Raw genomic sequence first — 17895 nt, 5'->3', positions numbered from 1 at the left:
TCAATGATAAGAGAGGATCATTGATTGGCTGCCTCCTGAACGCACCCCACTGGGATTGAGCCCTGAACCTGGGCATGTGCCCTGACCAGGAATCAAGCAAGTGACCTCTTGGTTCATGGATTGACAATCAACCACTGAGCCACACCAGCTGGGCTATTTCTCCTATGTTTTAGAAAATAAAAAATAAAAACCTTAAAAGTTTACAAGTAATATGAAGCACCTACAATGGGGTGACACAATGCTAGGTGCTAAGCACACAAAGGCTTAGGGAGAATCTTGTTTCCTCATGGGCTGATGGATTCAGGTTCGTAGTCACTGGTGGACTTTCTGGTGCTGCTTCAAGTGATCAGATCGTGCAAAACGCCTGTCGCACAGAGTACACAGGTAGGGTCGCTCCCCACTGTGCTTTTTGTTGTGTCTCTTGAGCTCATCTGAACGGGCGAATTCCCATGTGCATCCCTTCACATTGCATTTGTAGGGCCTCTCTCCTGGAACCAGAGAGGAAGAGACTTGTCATGCGTCAGGTAGCATGGAACAAGGAAGTTGAAAGTGAATGGAGAAGAGAAAGGTTTTGAGTATGCTAGTGTGCAAGAGGGAGAGCCAGAGAGGAGACCGCACAGGGTGAGTGAAACACACACACACATGGCCCGCCTGGGGTGGCTCAGTGGTTGAGCATCAACCTATGAACCAGGAGGTCACGGTTCGATTCCTGGTCAGGGCACATGCCTGGGTTGGCAGCTCGATCCCCAGTGTGGTGTGTTTAGGAGGCAGCTAATCAGTGATTCTCTCTCATCATTGATGTTTCTATCTCTCCCTTTCTTTTTTTTTTTTTTTTTCAAATACAAGAAAAGTTTATTTAGCAAGTCACAGATGTTGAACAAGTGAGTCGCGAAGAACTGAGCTGCATGCGCTCAGGGAACAAGTTACAAAGCCAAAAGGGCCCTTGGAGCTTAGGAGAAAGAGAGAGGCAAGGAAAAGGAGCCTGGGGGGAGGGGGTGGGGGAAGACACAGGAGTGCTCCATAGAGAGTTGCCTACTGCCCTGGGTCCTCATCTTGAGGGTGTTTATCTGGAGGTCTCAGGGGAGGATCCCAATAGAACAGTCATCAGCTTTCGAGGCCTGTACTTTCAGGGTCCTGGTCTCTACTGATTGGTTGGCCCCAGGGCAGGGGGTCATCAGTCCATGCTGCTGGTCCTGAGTCAGCCAAGGCATCGCTTGTGGCTTGTCTTGTTTTGCTGCTTTTCTCTCTCCCTTTCCCTTCCTCTTTGAAATCAAAATATTATTTAAAACAACAACAAAAAACACACACACACAAATGGAGGGTGAGTGAAAGAGGAAGAGAAGGAGGGCAGCATGAGCTGGAAGGACGGAAGAAAGGTGTGAAAGAAAGAGGAAAAGGAAAATAGGAGAAGTAGGGGTCAGGAGAGTAAGGAGAGATAGGGAGGTTGACGGAGGGGGTCTGTTGGATTTAAGAAGAGGTCCATGAAGTGACAGTCCCAGTAGAGGCAGTGTTAAAACCATTCATAAGTGGTCAAACAAATCCCTCCACTTATTCCCATCATCCCAGCACAGGCAACAACACGAAAGGCTGCAGCCAGCTTGGCTCTGATTCAGGACTAGAGGCTATCCCTTAGACTGCTTTATCCACCCTTTCAAATTTGCCAGCTTTTACTAGGATCTACTAGGGCCGCAGTCTTTCTTAATTAAAATTTTTTTAAATTGATTTTAGAGAGATGGAGGGACAAAGAGCTAGAATCATTAATAAGAGAGAAACATGGATCTGCTGCCTCCTGCACACCCCTACTGGGGATCGAGCCCGTAACCCTGGCATGTGCCCTGACCAGGAATCAAACTGGTACATGGGACAACACTCAACTAACTGAGCCACACTGGCCAGGCTAGGGTTCCAGTCTTAAAGGGACAACAATTTCAAATGACCCCAAAGCTTTGTAAAGGTACAAATCTTTAGATTTACCTGTCACCTTTAACCCTTAACCCTTACTCACCTGTGTGTTTGCGATCATGGATTTGGAGACAGGACTTCTTTGAATATGATTTCTGACAGTCCTGGTGTGTGCAAATGTAGGGCTTTAAAATGTCAAGATTCTCCTTGAACTGACATCTCTGGGTTTTGAGTGTTGAATTCTGCTCTTCTAGAGATTGTCCTTGGGTCAAATGGGAACTTGAACAGTACAGGAATCCTGGGTTTGACAACGATGACGATTGACATGGCATCATTTGGCTTCCATAGAGAGTGTGGTCATCAGTGAAGGCTCTCATCTGGTCCCCCTTAAGGGTCCCCATCTGACCCCCATAGAGAGTCTTGTCACTGCTGTATGTTGTCATCTGGCCCCCAGTGAAGGTATGGTTCCCAATGAAGGTCACTGGATAGCCCCCTTTAAGAGCTGTCATCTGGCCTCCATAACGGTTCTGGTCCCCACCAAAAGTCATCTGGCCTTCATAACGGTTCTGGTCCCCACCAAAAGTCATCTGGCCTCCATAACGGTTCTGGTCCCCACCAAAACTCATCTGGCCTCCATAACGGGTCTGGTCCCCACCAAAAGTCATCTGGCTTCCATAATGGTTCTGGTCCCCAACAAAAGTCATCTGGCCTCCATAACGGGTCTGGTCCCCACCAAAAGTCATCTGGCTTCCATAACGGTTCTGATCCCCACCAAAGGTCATCTGGCCTCCATAATGGGTCTGGCCCCCACCAAAGGTCATCTGGCCTCCATAACGGGTCTGGTCCCCACCAAACATCATCTGGCCTCCATAACGGGTCTGTTCATCACTGAGGGTCTTCATCTGGCTACCTTCTTTGGAGATTGTCATGTTGTTTGCAGTGATGGTTGTCTTTTGGCAATCAGTGAACAATGTCTTTGGGTTGTCAGTAACACCTATCATCCAGGAGGTTGCTGTGGGTTTTCTCTGGTCAAAGGAAGTCACCTTCTGGTCCATGGAGACAGTCTCATTTAGTTCTCCAGGGGGCTTATCGAAGGCATTAACAGGGAGAGTTATTGAGTTCTGGTCAAGGACTGTCCCAGGGATACTAGAACATGCAGAAGCCATCATTGTGGGCCTCAAAGGAGCCATCACCTGGTTCTGAATGGACTCATGTTGGCTCTCGTCACCATGGGCAGTCAGAGGCATATAGATCTGTGGCTCTGGTGCAGCTGGAGTTCTTGACTCATGTGTCTCAGAGAATTCCAGGACGAACTCCTCAATTTCCTGAGGTAAAGGGTGAGTCTCTTGGCAGTTGCCGGATAACTGAACTAGGTCTTCAGCTGTGGGATTCTGCAAAAAAGTTAGAAGTTCAGGGATCCTACCTAACTCAAATACCAATCCCACATAACCCTTCCTTTCCATCCCTGCTGACCCTATGCTAGTCTAGCCACCATCATCTTTTGCCTAAAAGCCTGCACTTGCCTGTTAATTAGCCTGGGTTTGGAATGGACTGTATCCAGCATACCCGTCCACCCACTCTCAACCCCCTCCACAGTCAGAATAACATTTCTGAAATGTAAACACCTATTGTGCTTCTCCTATTTATCAGTGGCGATGGGAATCAAGATGAACGCACAAATACCCCATCACCCCCTGCAAGAGATTTTGCCCCAGAGACTTTTCCAAAGATGCCCTGCCTCCCAGGAATGGTACTGGAAATTTGGTTAAGTTAGTGAACTTTCAAACGTGTAATCTCACTTCATTCCCACCATGACCCTAGATCAGGGGTGGGCAAACTTTTTGACTCGAGGGCCACAATGGGTTCTTAAACTGGACCGGAGGGCCGGAACAAAAGCATGGATGGAGTGTTTGTGTGAACTAATATAAATTCAAAGTAAACATCATTACATAAAAGGGTACGGTCTTTTTTTTCAATAGTTTTATTCATTTCAAACAGGCTAGATCTGGCCCGCAGGCCGTAGTTTGCCCACGGCTGCCCTAGATGATAGGAGCCACGATGAATCCCATTTCCAAGAAGAGAAAACAGAGACCCAGGGAAGGGAAGTTACTTGACCTTCGTGGAAGACTCTTAACTAGAATTGGACCTGCCTGGCTCCGGCGCTCACAGACCTGCATCCACTGTGGACATTTCCCTGAGAGTCCTCCCTGGGTATTCCCAGGGATTCTAGGAAGGATGTAGAAAGGGAGCCCTTGTCCACTGTTGGAAATGTAAGTTGGTACACACAGGATGGGAGTTCCTAAAGAATAAATAATAGAACTACCATATGATCCAGTCATTCCACTTCTGGGTATTTATCCAAAGAAAATGAATTCAGTATACTGTAGAGATAGCTAAACACCCATGTTCACTGCAGCATTATTTACAGTAGCTAAGATATGAAAACAGCCTGCCTGTCAATGATGAATGGATTTAAAAAAATGTGGTATACATACAACGGAATGTTATTCAGCCATAAACAGAAAGGAAACCCTGTCATTTGCAACAATGTGGATGAACCTGGGGGGCATTATAATATGTGAAATAAGTCAGACAGAGAGAGTCAAATACTGCAGTGCATATGTGGAATATAGAAAAAAAGTTGAGGAGGAAATAAAGGGAACATCTGTAATACTTTCAACAATAAAGGTAAATTTTAAAGAAGTTGAACTCAGAATCAAAGAGTAGAATGGGGGGGGGTGGAGAAATGGGAAATGTTGGTAAAACGTCAAAGGGTATAAACTTCAGTTATGAGATGAATACATTCTGAGGATCAATGTACAGCATGGTGATTATAGTTAATAATTCTGTATTATATGCTTGAAATTTGCTAAGAGTAGATCTTAAGCATTCTCACCAAAAACAAAAAGGTATATGCAGGGTGTCCCCAAAAATGTATACACACTTTGAATCATTATTAATTCCAGTGGGTTAAATCTGAAAAGAATTTGCCCCTTCGCTTGCTACGCCCTCCAGGCGGAGCCTAGGGCATCGCTGTAATCCGCTCAGAACACAGATGCAGGCATGGCCTGAGGTCGCTGTCGCAGTCCTTCCCCGTTCCCACCGTCGGGGGAAGCATTTGAGCTATTAGCTATTAGTATGTATACATTATTGGAGCAACCCTGTATAGATACACTTTAAATATATGTGAGTTTGTCAATTATACCTCAATAAAGATGGGGAAAATAAAAAAAGGATTTTCTGGGGGGAAAAAGGAAAGGAGGGAAGGAAAGCATGATGTGAGTCCCACCTTCCTGATCTTTGTTTATATATTTTTAAAAAATATGTTTTTATTGATTTCAGAGAGAAAGGGAGAGAGAGAAACATCAATGAGAGAGAATCATTGATTGGCTGCCTCCTGCACACCCCCCTACTGGGGATGGAACCCACAACCCAGCATGTGCCCTGACCAGGAATCTAACCATGGTCTCCAGGTTCATAGGTCTACGCTCAACTACTGAGCCTCACCGGCCGGGTCTGATCTTTTTTTTTTAATCTTTATTGTTGAAAGTATTACGTTAGTCCCCCATTCTCCCCCCCTACTGACCCCTTCTAGCCTGTCCCCACCCCCATTCCAGCCTTCACCACACTATTGTCTAAGTCCATGGGTTATGCGCATATGCATACAAATTCTTTGGTTGCTCTCTTCAAACCCACCCACCCACCCACCCACTCTCCCCTGCCTTCCCTCTGAAATTCCAGTCTATGCTATGCTTCCATGTCTCTGGATCTATTTTGTTCATCAGATTCCACATGAGTGAGTTCATGTGATACTCGCCTTTCTGACTGGCTTATTTGTCTGAGCATAATATTCTCCAGGTCCCCCCATGCTGTCTCCAAGGGTAAGAGTTCCTTCCTTTTGAAGGCTGTATAGTATTCCATGGTGTAAAGGCCCCACAGCCTTTTCATCCACCGATGGGCACTTGGGCTGCTTCCAGATCTTAGCTATTGCAAATTAGCTTTCTAAGTGGTGTTTCTAGTTTCCTAGGCTATATTCCCAGAAGCGGGGTCACTGGGTCAAATGGCAGTTTTACATTTAATTATATATATATAGTCGATTTCAGAGAGGAAGGGAGCGGGAGAGAAACATCAATGACGAGAACGAATCATTGATTGGTTGCCTCCTGCACGCCCCACACTGAGCCGCACCCTGGCAAGTACCCTAACCAGTATCAAAGCGTGACCTTGTGGTTCACAGGTCCACGCTCAACCATGGAACCACGCCAGCCAGGCCACCTGTGCGTTTGACCTCCCACCCCAAGACCCGGGCTTTTGAGCCGTTTGAAAGGCAGACTTACCATCATTTCATGGAGCGCGGTCAGGAGCCACTGTGTCTGGAGGTGAAGTCGGCTAGCAGGTAGTTGCTCGGTGCAGGGCCTGGCACTTATGGAGCCACAGTCAGATGCGCTGCGTGCCTATTGGCGCCTTCTCTTGCCATGCCCTCCAGGGCGGAGCCCAGGGCATCGCTGTAATCCGCTCTCGGAACACGGATGCCCACGTGGCCTGAGGTCGCTGTCTCAGTCCTTCCCAGTGTTCCCACCGTCGGGGGAAGCATTTGACAGGGATCAGCCCACCTCCTCCTCCGCACCGGCCTACGTGGTGGACTCTGTGTCCGTCACCAGACGATGCAGAAACAGGGAGGCCCATCGGCCTGAGTTAAACACACGCGAGACCTCAGGAGCCAATCAACCGGTCACGCTACGGGCTGAGAGTTTAACGAATTACGAAGTCTTATCAGGTCGCCTAGAAATGGTAATCCCATTTTTTTTTAATCCTCACTCGAGGCTATGTTTAGAGAGAGGGAGGGAGAGAGAGACACATCAATGGGTCGCCTTCTGTACGCACTCCCACCGGGAACTGAACCCGTAACCCAGGCATTTACCCTGACTAGGAGTCAAACCAACCCCTGGGCGCACAGGATGACGCTCAACCCACGGAGCCAGTCGGCCTGGACGGTAACGTCATCCGCACCCCGCACCCCAGCAGGTGGCACACGCCTGGGCCGTGTGAGTGACTCTGACCCCCTTCCCCTCCGCTCCGGTCTGGGTTGGGTCCCATCATCTATGGCCTTTCCATCACCCACAAGCCTGGGGCTTTAGCGGTTCATAGGAAGACCGGTTCTCTTTAGGGCTCCCTGACAGCCTCTGTTCTCTGCATTTTGTTTGTTTTGTTTTGTTTTGTTAGCCGAGGACTGTGCGGACGGAGTTTGAATTCATGGGAGCACAGGAACCTTTGGGGGGGAGAGTGGTGTCCTTTGAGCTGCGTTCACACCCTTCAGGCGCAGAAAGGCAGAAGGCCGGCCTGGCGGTGGTGTAGCTGCCCGCGGCAGGACTGCTGAGCTAGGCGAAGGCTGAGACTCCGAATACTCCACGACTAAACGAGTCCTGTGCTTCTTTTTACCTGAAAAAGTTCCCTTCTGGTCACTGAAGCCATTTCCATAATGAACACCTATGCCTGGGTATTCCCATATGTTCGATTTGAATCTATCCCTGTCGTTGTTAACAAGCAAGAATAGAATAAACACATACTGGTGGCAGTGTTGAAATAAGTTTCTACAATTTGTGTGTGTGTTTATTTTTCTTTTCTTTGGCATGTGTGTTTATTTTAATGCCACGCCCCTTTGCCTTGGGCCCGGGATGGTTGTTAGGTGAAGCCAGCGGGCTCCCAGACCCTGGCTGCTGCTCCCAGCTGCTGGGAGGCCTGTCCTTGTCCACGCCTCCAGTAGCCTTGTTCTCCGTGCACTCAGAAACAGCTGTTATTCTGAGATAAAAGTACCATCCAGACTGTTTTCTCACCACCCCTCCTCCCTCCATCCGCAGGCAACCACTGATCTACATTCTTTCACTATTCCATGTATAGACATGACAAAGCAGAGTGTTTTATAGGATTTTGAGTTTGTGTAAATGGCATCATTGGGCACTTACTCTGAAGCTTGCCTTTTTTCATTGGATGTCTGCCTTGAGAATTCTCCAGGTGGAGAGAGAAGTAGGGTGCTCCTTTCAGTTATTGCGTTCCCCTTGTGTGAGTGTAGGGAATGATGTGGGGCCATCAAGAGAACTTCGGGTTTCAGAAGAGTCTGGCTTTTTAGGTTCTGAAACGACAAGGCAAGGAAGCCTTGGTGTGAGCAACCACCAGGGCAAAGGAAATGGCTCCTTTCCAGGTTACCTTCGGGTAAACTGGGAAATTACCTTTGAATAAGGCAGGCTGGTTGATCTTCTTAGCAGCATTGTAAATAAAGGGCATAATCCTCTCAAATCCAGTGTCACTGACTGAATTTACATTGACGGGTGAAAGAAATGTAGTAAATAGATTGAAGAAATTAGTCATTAGTGGTCTGAATCTTGTAGTGGTTTTCTGTTTGAAAAACAAACACATGCTTGCCAAGTGAAAAAAATTGGATTAGAATGAATGATAAAACTTTGGTTACAAGGTAAATATTACAATGTATTAAAATTTAGAACTTCATCTAAATAACTATGTAAACAACCAAGTTACTGGGAAATGTTAAAAAGTATTCCTCTAACCCACCCCACCCAAGCCCTGAGGGAGGCTTTTGCTGGATAGCCTCAGGCAAAGGCTAGATTAGCCCCTCCCTAGAGATCCAGGAGCCAGGAAGCCCAGAGGTCAGAGTGGGACCATCCAGTTTGCAGCTCCGAGGAAACATAAAGGACACACTCAGGGGGCAGACTCAGTGAGCACCAAAGCCCCACTGAAGCAAGTCTTGCCCCAGAGGGGTGTCTCCAGCACAGAAGTTCTCCCACTGCAGACACAGCTGATTCTCACAGCCAGTTGGCCTGGAGGCCAATTCCTCCCAGTGTTACCTACAACAATCAAGGCTTAACTACAACAATACTGTGCACAAAGACCACAAGGGGGTGCACCAAGAGTGTCCTCCTCATTGGGGAGGCTGAACCACTGGGCTCTAGAGGACACTTAGCACAGAAAACCACTTTATCAACACAGGGAAGCATAAAAAATGCGGAGACAAAGAAAAAGGACACAAATGATAGAAATGGAGGAAAGCAAACTACTGGATATAGAGTTCAAAACCCCACTTTTAAGGTCTTTCAATAATTTTCTAGAAACTGCCGATAAACTTAATGAGATCTACAAGAAATCTAATGAGACCCTCGATGTTGTGATAAAGAACCAACTAGAAATTAAGCATACACTGACTGAAATAAAGAATATTATACAGGCTCCCAAAAGCAGACTAGAGGTTCGCAAGAATCAAGTCAACGGTTTGAAATACAAAGAAGCAAAAAACACCCAACCAGAAAAGCAAAATGAAAAAAGAATCCAAAAATATGAAAATAGCGTAAGGAGCCTCTGGGACAGCTTCAAGCGCACTAACTCCCGAATTATAGGGGTACCAGAAGAAGAGAGAGAGCAAGATATTGAAAACCTATTTGAAGAAATCATGACAGAAAACTTCCCCTATCTGGTGAAAGACATAGACTTACAAGTCCAGGAAGTGCAGAGAAACCCAAACAAAAGGAATCCAAAGAGGACCACACCAAGACACATCATAATTAAAATGCCAAGAGCAAAAGACAAAGAGAGAATCTTAAACACAGCAAGAGAAAGACAGTCAATTACCTACAAGGGAGTACCCATACGACTGTCAGCTGATTTCTCAACAGACACTTTGCAGGCCAGAAGGGAGTGGCAAGAAATATTCAAAGCGATGAATGCCAAGAACCTACAACCAAGATTACTTTATCCAGCAAAGCTATCATTCAGAATTGAAGGCCAGATAAAGAGCTTCACAGATAAGAAAAAGCTAAAGGAGTTCATCACCACCAAACCAGTATTATATGAAATGCTGAAAGGTATCCTTTAAGAAGAGGAAGAAGAAGAAAAAGGTAAAGATACAAATTTTGAACAACAAATACACATCTATCAACAAGTGAATCTGAAAATCAAGTGAATAATCTGATGAACAGAATGAACTGCTGATTATAATAGAATCAGGGACATAGAAAGGGAATGGACTGACTATTCTTGGGGGGGAAAGGGGTGTGGGTGATGCCGGAAGAGACTGGACAAAAATCGTGCACCTATGGATGAGGACAGTGGGTGGGGAGTGAGGGAGGAGAGTGGGGTGGGAACTGGGTGGAGGGGAGTTATGGGGGGGAAAAAAGAGGAACAAATGTAATAATCTGAACAATAAAGATTTAATTAAAAAAAAAGTATTCCTCTAAACGGAATTCCTTTGCCTAAAGCATTTGTTACATAACAAAGAAAAGAGCTACCTTAGGCTCTAGTATCCTTGCTGAGTTGAAGATAAAGAATGAAGACATGCCTTGGCCAGTGTGGCTCCAGTGCAGCAAAAGGTTGCTGGTTTGATTCCCAGTCAGGGCACGTACCTAGGTTGTGGGTTCGATACCCCAATTGGGGCTCATACATCGATGTTTCTCTTTCTTTCCCTCTCCCTTCCTCTTGCTCTAAAATCAATGAAAAGAACATATTTTAAAAAAGAATGAAGACATGAAAGTTGACATCAAGTCAACAATTGATAGTCCTAAAAAAAAGGCTTTAAGAAATCCTTTTGTATTGAGCCTTTTACCTGAGACTTAGAAAGTAAGCTAGTCACCAGAGAAATGCAAATTAAAACCACAATGGGATAAGGACACATATGTAATAACTTCATCAATAAAGAAATTAAAAAAATAAATACATAAAAATATTTTTTAAAAAACCACAATGAGATATCACCTCACGCCTGCCAGAATGGCTATCATCAAAAAAATCAACAAACAACAAGTGCTGGCGAGGTTGTGGAGAAAAGGGAACCCTAGTTCACTGCTGGGGGGAGCGCAGACTGGTGCAGCCACTATGGAAAACAGTATGAGTTTCCTCAAAAAAATTAAAAATGGAACGTCCATTTGACCCAGCAATCCCACTTCTGGGAAGATATCCTAAAACCTCCCAAAAAACAATCAGAAAGAATATATGCACCCCTATGTTCATAGCAGCATTATTTACAACAGCTAAGATTTGGAAACAGCCTAAGAGCTTATCAATAGATGACTGGATAAAAAAGCTGTGGGACATTTACACTATGGAATACTGAGCAGCTGTAAAAAAAGAGATCTCTATCCTTTTGGGACAGCATGGATGGACCTGGAAAATATTGTGCTAAGTGAAATAAGCCAAACTAGGAAAGACAAATATCATATGATCTCACTTATTTGTGGAATCTAAAGAACAAAATGAATTGACCAACAAAATAAGACCTGAAGCAGGGAGGCATGGAACAGACTGGCATACCTCGATGTGGGATTGGGGGGACGAGAAGAGATAAACCAAAGAACTTACCTACTTGTATGCATAGCCCAAGGACATGGCAATAGGGTAGTGAAGACCTGGGTGGGGGGTAAGGGCTGTGAGGAGGAAAAGAAAGGGGGGGGATGGGAGATATCTGTAATACTACCAACAAGAAAAAATATATCTTTTTCAAAATGTAAGCTAAATCAAGGAAATTAAAATTTCATCAAAATTAATTTAATACACTTAAGGTAAACCCTTTGATAAATCAAACTGTTGGGGGAGTCAGGGCTTTAAAAGATGGCTATAAGACTTCTTGATTTTACCACAGTGAGAAATAAACATGCAAATATGTCACTTCAATTTATGTAAGACTCTGGATTTGATTTAAATAAAAAGGCTAAATTAAAAGGATCACCTAAATTCTTTAAAATTGCCTTATGAGTCATATAGCTTATTATTTACACTAACATTTAAGAATTCTAAATGTAGCCGAAACCGGTTTGGCTCAGTGGATAGAGCGTCAGCCTGCGGACTGAAGGGTCCCAGGTTCGATTCCGGTCAAGGGCATGTGCCTGGGTTGCGGGCACATCCCCAGTGGGAGATGTGCAGGAGGCAGCTGATCGATGTTTCTCTCTCATCGATGTTTCTGGCTCTCTATCTCTCTCCTTTCCTCTCTGTAAAAAATCAATTATATATATATATATATATATATATATATATATATATATATATATATAAAAGAATTCTAAATGTAAACATGGGTGTACAATTAAGTTGAGTTATAATTTAAATAACTATATCTTTATAAATTTTGTCCTTGCAAATCTCAGACAAAAATAAAAATTATGTGAGCCTATGGTGTTATGCTAACTATACTAACTGGGTGAAGGTTTAAAGGATCATATTTCTCTGTCAGATTTTTTTTAAAAAAAATACGTTTTTATTGACTTTAGTAAGAGAGGAAGGTGAAAAGAGAAACATCCATGTGAGAGAGAAACACACATCAGCTGCCTCCCATACGTGCCCAACTGGGGATCAAACCCACAGTTGGGTATGTGCCCTGACCAGGAATCAAACCAGCAACTCCTTGGTGCACAGGACAATGCTCGGCCAACGGAGCCTTCTCAGCCAGGGCACTGTCGGATTCTTATTAGCAGTGACTATGTTATTCTTTAATGATTAATTACGTCATCTAAAACTGCAGACTGACTTTAGGGTTTTGGACTAATGCAATATTGAGACAATTAGTAGTCATTGTTTACCTGGGAGCATCCAAATAAATTAAAATTCAAGAAGGGGAGAAAATAAAATTCTTTTTAAAAACATTTATTTATTGGAGAGAGATGGATTTGTTGTTCCCCTCATTTATGCATTCGTTGGTTGATTCTTTTTTTTAATTTTTTTTATTTTTATTTTTTTATTGCTTAAAGTATTACAAAGGGTATTACATATGTGTCCTTCCCCCCCCCCCCCCCCCCGCCCTTGACAATCCCCTGGCCTCCCCTACCCCCCAGTGTCTTATGTCCATTGGTTATGCTTATATGCCTGCATGCAAGTCCTTAGGTTGATCTCTTACCGCCCTCCCTCCTGCCCCCCAACCCTCCCCGGCCTTCCCGCTGCAGTTTGACAATCTGTTGTATCTGTATCCGAATTGTCTTATGAACAGGGTTCAGTGAAAACAAACAAACAAACAAACAAACAAACAAACGCCGGCTGCGGAAACGGGGAAGGCTCAGTTTCTGTAAGCTCTTCTCTTACCGGCACTGCATGGTCTGGTCAGCTCTTCAGGCTGCCCCCTCTAGGCTCAGTCCTCTGTGATCACAGAACTCAGATCTCAAATCCCCAGGCGGTGCCAGGAATCCCGCGGATCTCCTTTCCCCAGTCAGGGGCTGTGCCTGTCCCAAGGAACTCGGCTGTCTGCCACGTGGTCTCCCTCTGACCCTCTGGGCTCAGAGGTCTGGCAAACTTTCCTGCCCAGATCCCTGGTTTTTTTACCTTTCCAGGGGAGTTCTGCCCTTCCCGGCTGCAAACCGTCTCACCAGCGGAGTAATTTCGCCAATTCGGGGTGGGTGTTATTAGTTTCAGCTGCTTACTCCATTTGCTCTTGTTGGTTGATTCTTGTATGTGCCCTGACCTAGGATCGAACCCACAACCTTGGCATATCGGGGACCATGCTCTAACCAAATGAGCTACCCAGTCAGGGCCCAAAATAAAATTATTAATTGCCATTCAATCTTCAAGTGAATTGTTTTTTCAAGTGAATTTTCAACCAATGTATTCTTGACTATACGTTCCTTCTTCATAATGTGCACGTTAAGATGTAAGGTCAGCTCTAGCTGATTTGGCTCAGTGGATAGAGCATCGGCCTGTGGACAGAACGGTCTTAGGTTCAATTCCGGTCAAGGGCACATGCTCCAGTTGCCGGCTTGATCCCTAGTCTGGGCAACTAATCGATGTGTTGATATTTCTGTCTCTCCTCCTCCTTTCCACTCTCTCTAAAAATCAATGTAAAAATATATTTGGGTGAGGATTAACAACAACAACAAAAAGATGTAAGGTCAATCCTTGTCTTAAAATCATTGTCCTAAGAGAGTGCATTTTTGCATTAGCTTTTGTTCATAAGAATCACCTGGAGAGCTTATTAAACTACAGACTTCTAGCCCAGCTGGCATGACTCGGTGGTTGGCGTCAACCTATGAACCAGGAGGTCACAGTTTGATTCCAGAGGCCCATGCCGGGGTTGCGGGCTCCATCCCCAGTGTGGGGCGTATAGGTGGCAGCCGATCAATAATACTTTCTCATCATTGATGTTTCTATCTCTCTCTTTCTCCCTTCCTCTCTGAAATCAATAAAAATGTATTTTAAAAAATACAGACTGCCTGGTCCTACCTCTGGGGACTCTGATTCTGGGAAAAGGGAGCTTAGAGCTGAGAAAGGGGAACTGAGAGCCTTTGGGTGGGGCCCCGCAGTGATCACTTCCTGCAGGTAAACCTCTTTGAGATGAACCCTGTCATCTCAAATTGATATGCTGAATTCCTAATCCTCAAAATGGGACTGTATTTGGAGAGAGGGTCTTAAAGAGGCAATTAGATTAAAAGGAGGTCAGTAGAAAAGTCAATCTGCCTGGTGTTTTATAGGAAGCGAACATTTAGACGCGGACAGGTGCCGAAGGAAGACCCTATGAAGACACAGAAGAACCTAACCCTGCCAGCACCTTGATCTTGAACATCTAGCCCCCAGAACTATGAGAAAATAAATTTCTGTTGTTTAAGCCATCCAGTCTGTGATAGTTAATTATGGCAGCTGGAGCAAATGAACAGTATCCTTTGCATCTGGAAGCAGGTCTCCTTCTTGTAATTATATCACTTGTGTAAAAAATTTTTTAAACAAAAGCTTTCTGTACCTGGATACCTTGTAGGGAGGCCACAAAGTTAGTAAAAAAATACCTTTTTTTAAAAAAAGATTTTTATTGATTTCAGAGCGGAAAGGAGAGGGATAGAGAGAGAGAAACATCTATGAGAAGGAAACACCAATCAGCTGCCTCCTGCAGGCCACACTGGGGATCGAGCCCCGAACTCGGGCGTGTGTCCTGATTGAGAGTCAAACCGTGACCTCCCAGTTCATAGGTCGACACTCAACCACTGAGCCATGCCAGCCTGGCCGAGTATCCTTTAAAAAGTTTTTTTATTTTAAATTGATTTCAGAGAGGAAGGGAGAGGGAGAGAGAGAGGGAAACATCATTGTTGAGAGTCATTGATCAGCTGCCTCCTGCACGCCCCCTACCGGGGATCAAGCCGGCAACCCAGGCTTGTGACCTGACCTGGACCCCCACCTCCTGGTTCTAGGTCAATGCTCAACCACTGAGCCACACCGGCCGGGCTACCTAGTCTCTTGATTATATCATTTTCTTTTGTGCTTGATTTAATCTCATGCTTTTGTTTTGTTTTTAATCTCATGTTTTATGCAGTAACATGCTATACAGGTTTGTAGCCTAGAAGCAATAGGCTACACCATATAGCCGAAGTGTGTAGTGAGTGGGCTATGTCAGTGGTCAGCAAACTGCGGCTCGGCAAACCGCGGCTTGCGAGCCACATATGGCTCTTTGGCCCTTGAGTGTGTCTCTTCCACAAAATACCGACTTCTGCGCATGGGCCACGAAGTTTCAATCACACTGTACATGCGCGCCTGCACGTGGTATTTTGTGGCAGAGCCACACTCAAGGGGCCAAAGAGCCGCATGTGGCTCGTGAGCCGCGGTTTGCCGACCACTGGGCTATGTCATCTAGGTTTATGTAAGTGCACTCTGTGGTGTTCACACAATGACAAAAGCACCTAATGATGCATTTCTCAGAAGGTAGCCCCTCTGTTTAGTGGTGCCTGGCTGTATTTTACTAAATTATTTAAAAGAGCTGACATAATATTGTTTTCTGGTTGTGTAGTCTTATTCAACATAGTGATGATCTATTGCTATTCTTTCCTTCAGTAGGTGCCTGAAAATAAAACATCTTTCCTGTATAGCCTAGAAGAGCCACATGCTTTTGTGGGGGAAAAAAATATAGTTGGTGACCTGAGTTCACTACCTAGAACATAATATCTTTACAGGAGAATAGCATCTCCCAACAATCAAGAAAAATATATTTTCAACCTCATACTATAATTTCACAGATGTACTCTTTATTGGGCATGATTGAAAATTTTCTCTTTTCCTTTCATGCATAAGAATACATCTATGACGAATAGAATTCCATATTCAAAAAAATGAGTGTGGGTGTCTTTTTGCATTTAAATGAACACTATTCATGAGTGTGAGATACCATAACTGTGCATGAGGCGCCTAACCAGCCTTGGGCGGAGGTGCTGCCAGGGATGCGGAGCAGGGGGAGTAACTCCAAGTCAGAAGCAGTGCCTCTCCTAGCGGGGGCCAAGTCACCACGTTATGACGTGCTCAGGTTGCCTCCAGGTGTCTGGCTGTCCCCAAGGGCAAGGGGCCAAGGATTAGTTGCTGTTTATTACAAATTGGGCATCAATAATGGCAATAAGCATGTCAACCTTGTAAGGGGAAGTCCATTTTATCTATAAGTCCATTGAGCAAACCAGGATGACTAGAGAATGAGCCTAACGCCCAGAACAGGTCATCCTGTCCATCAGATCATGGAGAGTCTCCTGCATTTTGAGGATCCATAAGGTGAATAAATATTCGCATAGTCTGGACCCATTTCAAGAAGGTCTTGCCCTGGCCTGTGTTGCTAAGTGGTTAGAGCATCGCCGCCCCCCCCCCAAGGGTCTTGGGTTCGATTCCCGGTCAAGGGCATGTACCTGAGTTGCAGGTTCATTCCTGGCCCCAATTGGGGCTCATGTGGGAAGCAACCAATGATGTCTCTCTGTCTCTCTCCTTCTGTTTCTCTTCCTTTCTCTAAAATTAATGAAAAGATATCCTCAACTGAGGATTAAAAAACAAACAAACAAACAAACAAATACAAAAAGGAAAGGAAAGATGGAGAGTTAGAGAGCCCTTTGGGAAATTTTTCTGTATTGCGCCTGGATCCCATAAAACTGCCATATAACTATTTATCCTTCTCATGGGAAGCATATGGGATTAACAGACTGTGACAATGGTCTTTTATTTTTCCATAATATTTTAACTTCTATCTGTTAAAAGGCTTTTGAGACCAAAGAAAGCAACTTAAAGAAAGTAATTTATGCCAAACCGGTTTGGCTCAGTGGATAGAGCATCGGCCTGCGGACTGAAAGGTTCCAGGTTCGATTCCGGTCAAGGGCATGTACCTTGGTTGCGGGCACATCCCCAGTAGGAGGTGTGCGGGAGGCAGCTGGTCGATGTTTCTCTCTCATTGATGTTTCTAACTCTCTATCCCTCTCCCTTCCTCTCTGTAAAAAATCAATAAAATATATTAAAAAAAAAAAAAAAAAAAAAAAAAAAAAAAAAGAAAGTAATTTATATTATACAATTTTTATTTGATCTAATACTTGATCCTTCTCTTTTGAGTTCAATGGCTTCACATGAGGAGACATGAGTGAGGGTATTCATACCTTTTTATTATGAAAAATTTCAAACCTGCAGACAGTAGAGAGTACTACAATGAGCCTCCATGCACCTATCACCCAGCTTCAACAATTACTACCATTCTGTTGCGTTTATTTATACTCTATCTTCCCCACCACCCTTTGTTCCTTCTTTCTTTCTTTATATATTTTTATTGATATCAGAGAGGAAGGGAGAGAGAGAGATAGAAACATCAATGATGAGAGAGAATCTTTGATTGGCTGCCTCTTGCACGCCCACTGGGGATGGAGCCCGAAACCACAACCGGGGCATGGGCCTTGATTGGGAATCAAACCATGACCTCCTGGTTCATAGGTTGATGTTCAACCACTGAGCCATACCAGCTGGGCTCCCTTTTTTCTTTTGCTGGAGTATTTTAAAACATTCCAAGACATATTTTTTACTTGTAAATTCTTCAGTAAAAATATCCATCACATGTAGACTAATATTATAATCATAATATAACCACAATTTCATGATCATACCCAGAAAAAAATGATAATAATTCCTTAATATTATCTAATAATCAGTTCATGTTCAGTTTTTCCCAATTGTCTCAAAGTATCTTTTTATAGTTGGTCTATTTAAGTCAGGATCTAAACAGGATCTACATGTTGCATT

General features: G+C 44.4%; 1 protein-coding gene across 1 annotated transcript; it reads right to left on the bottom strand.

The window, feature by feature from the left end:
• Positions 1-211: 211 nt before the first annotated feature.
• KLF18 (Kruppel like factor 18) lies at positions 212-4092 on the bottom strand. Its single transcript, XM_036347296.1, has 3 exons — positions 4074-4092; positions 2006-3283; positions 212-488 (listed from the first exon to the last, which is right to left on the bottom strand). Exons 1-3 carry the CDS (start codon positions 4090-4092, stop codon positions 313-315), a joined length of 1473 nt encoding a protein of 490 aa, XP_036203189.1. The 3' UTR covers positions 212-312.
• Between the last annotated feature and the right edge of the window lie 13803 nt (positions 4093-17895).

This window comes from Myotis myotis, unplaced genomic scaffold, assembly GCF_014108235.1.
Source record: "Myotis myotis isolate mMyoMyo1 unplaced genomic scaffold, mMyoMyo1.p scaffold_m19_p_2, whole genome shotgun sequence".
NCBI lineage: Eukaryota > Metazoa > Chordata > Mammalia > Chiroptera > Vespertilionidae > Myotis > Myotis myotis.
The sequence above is the reverse complement of the archived record's forward strand: the minus strand, read 5'-3'. Positions and strand labels throughout refer to the sequence as shown.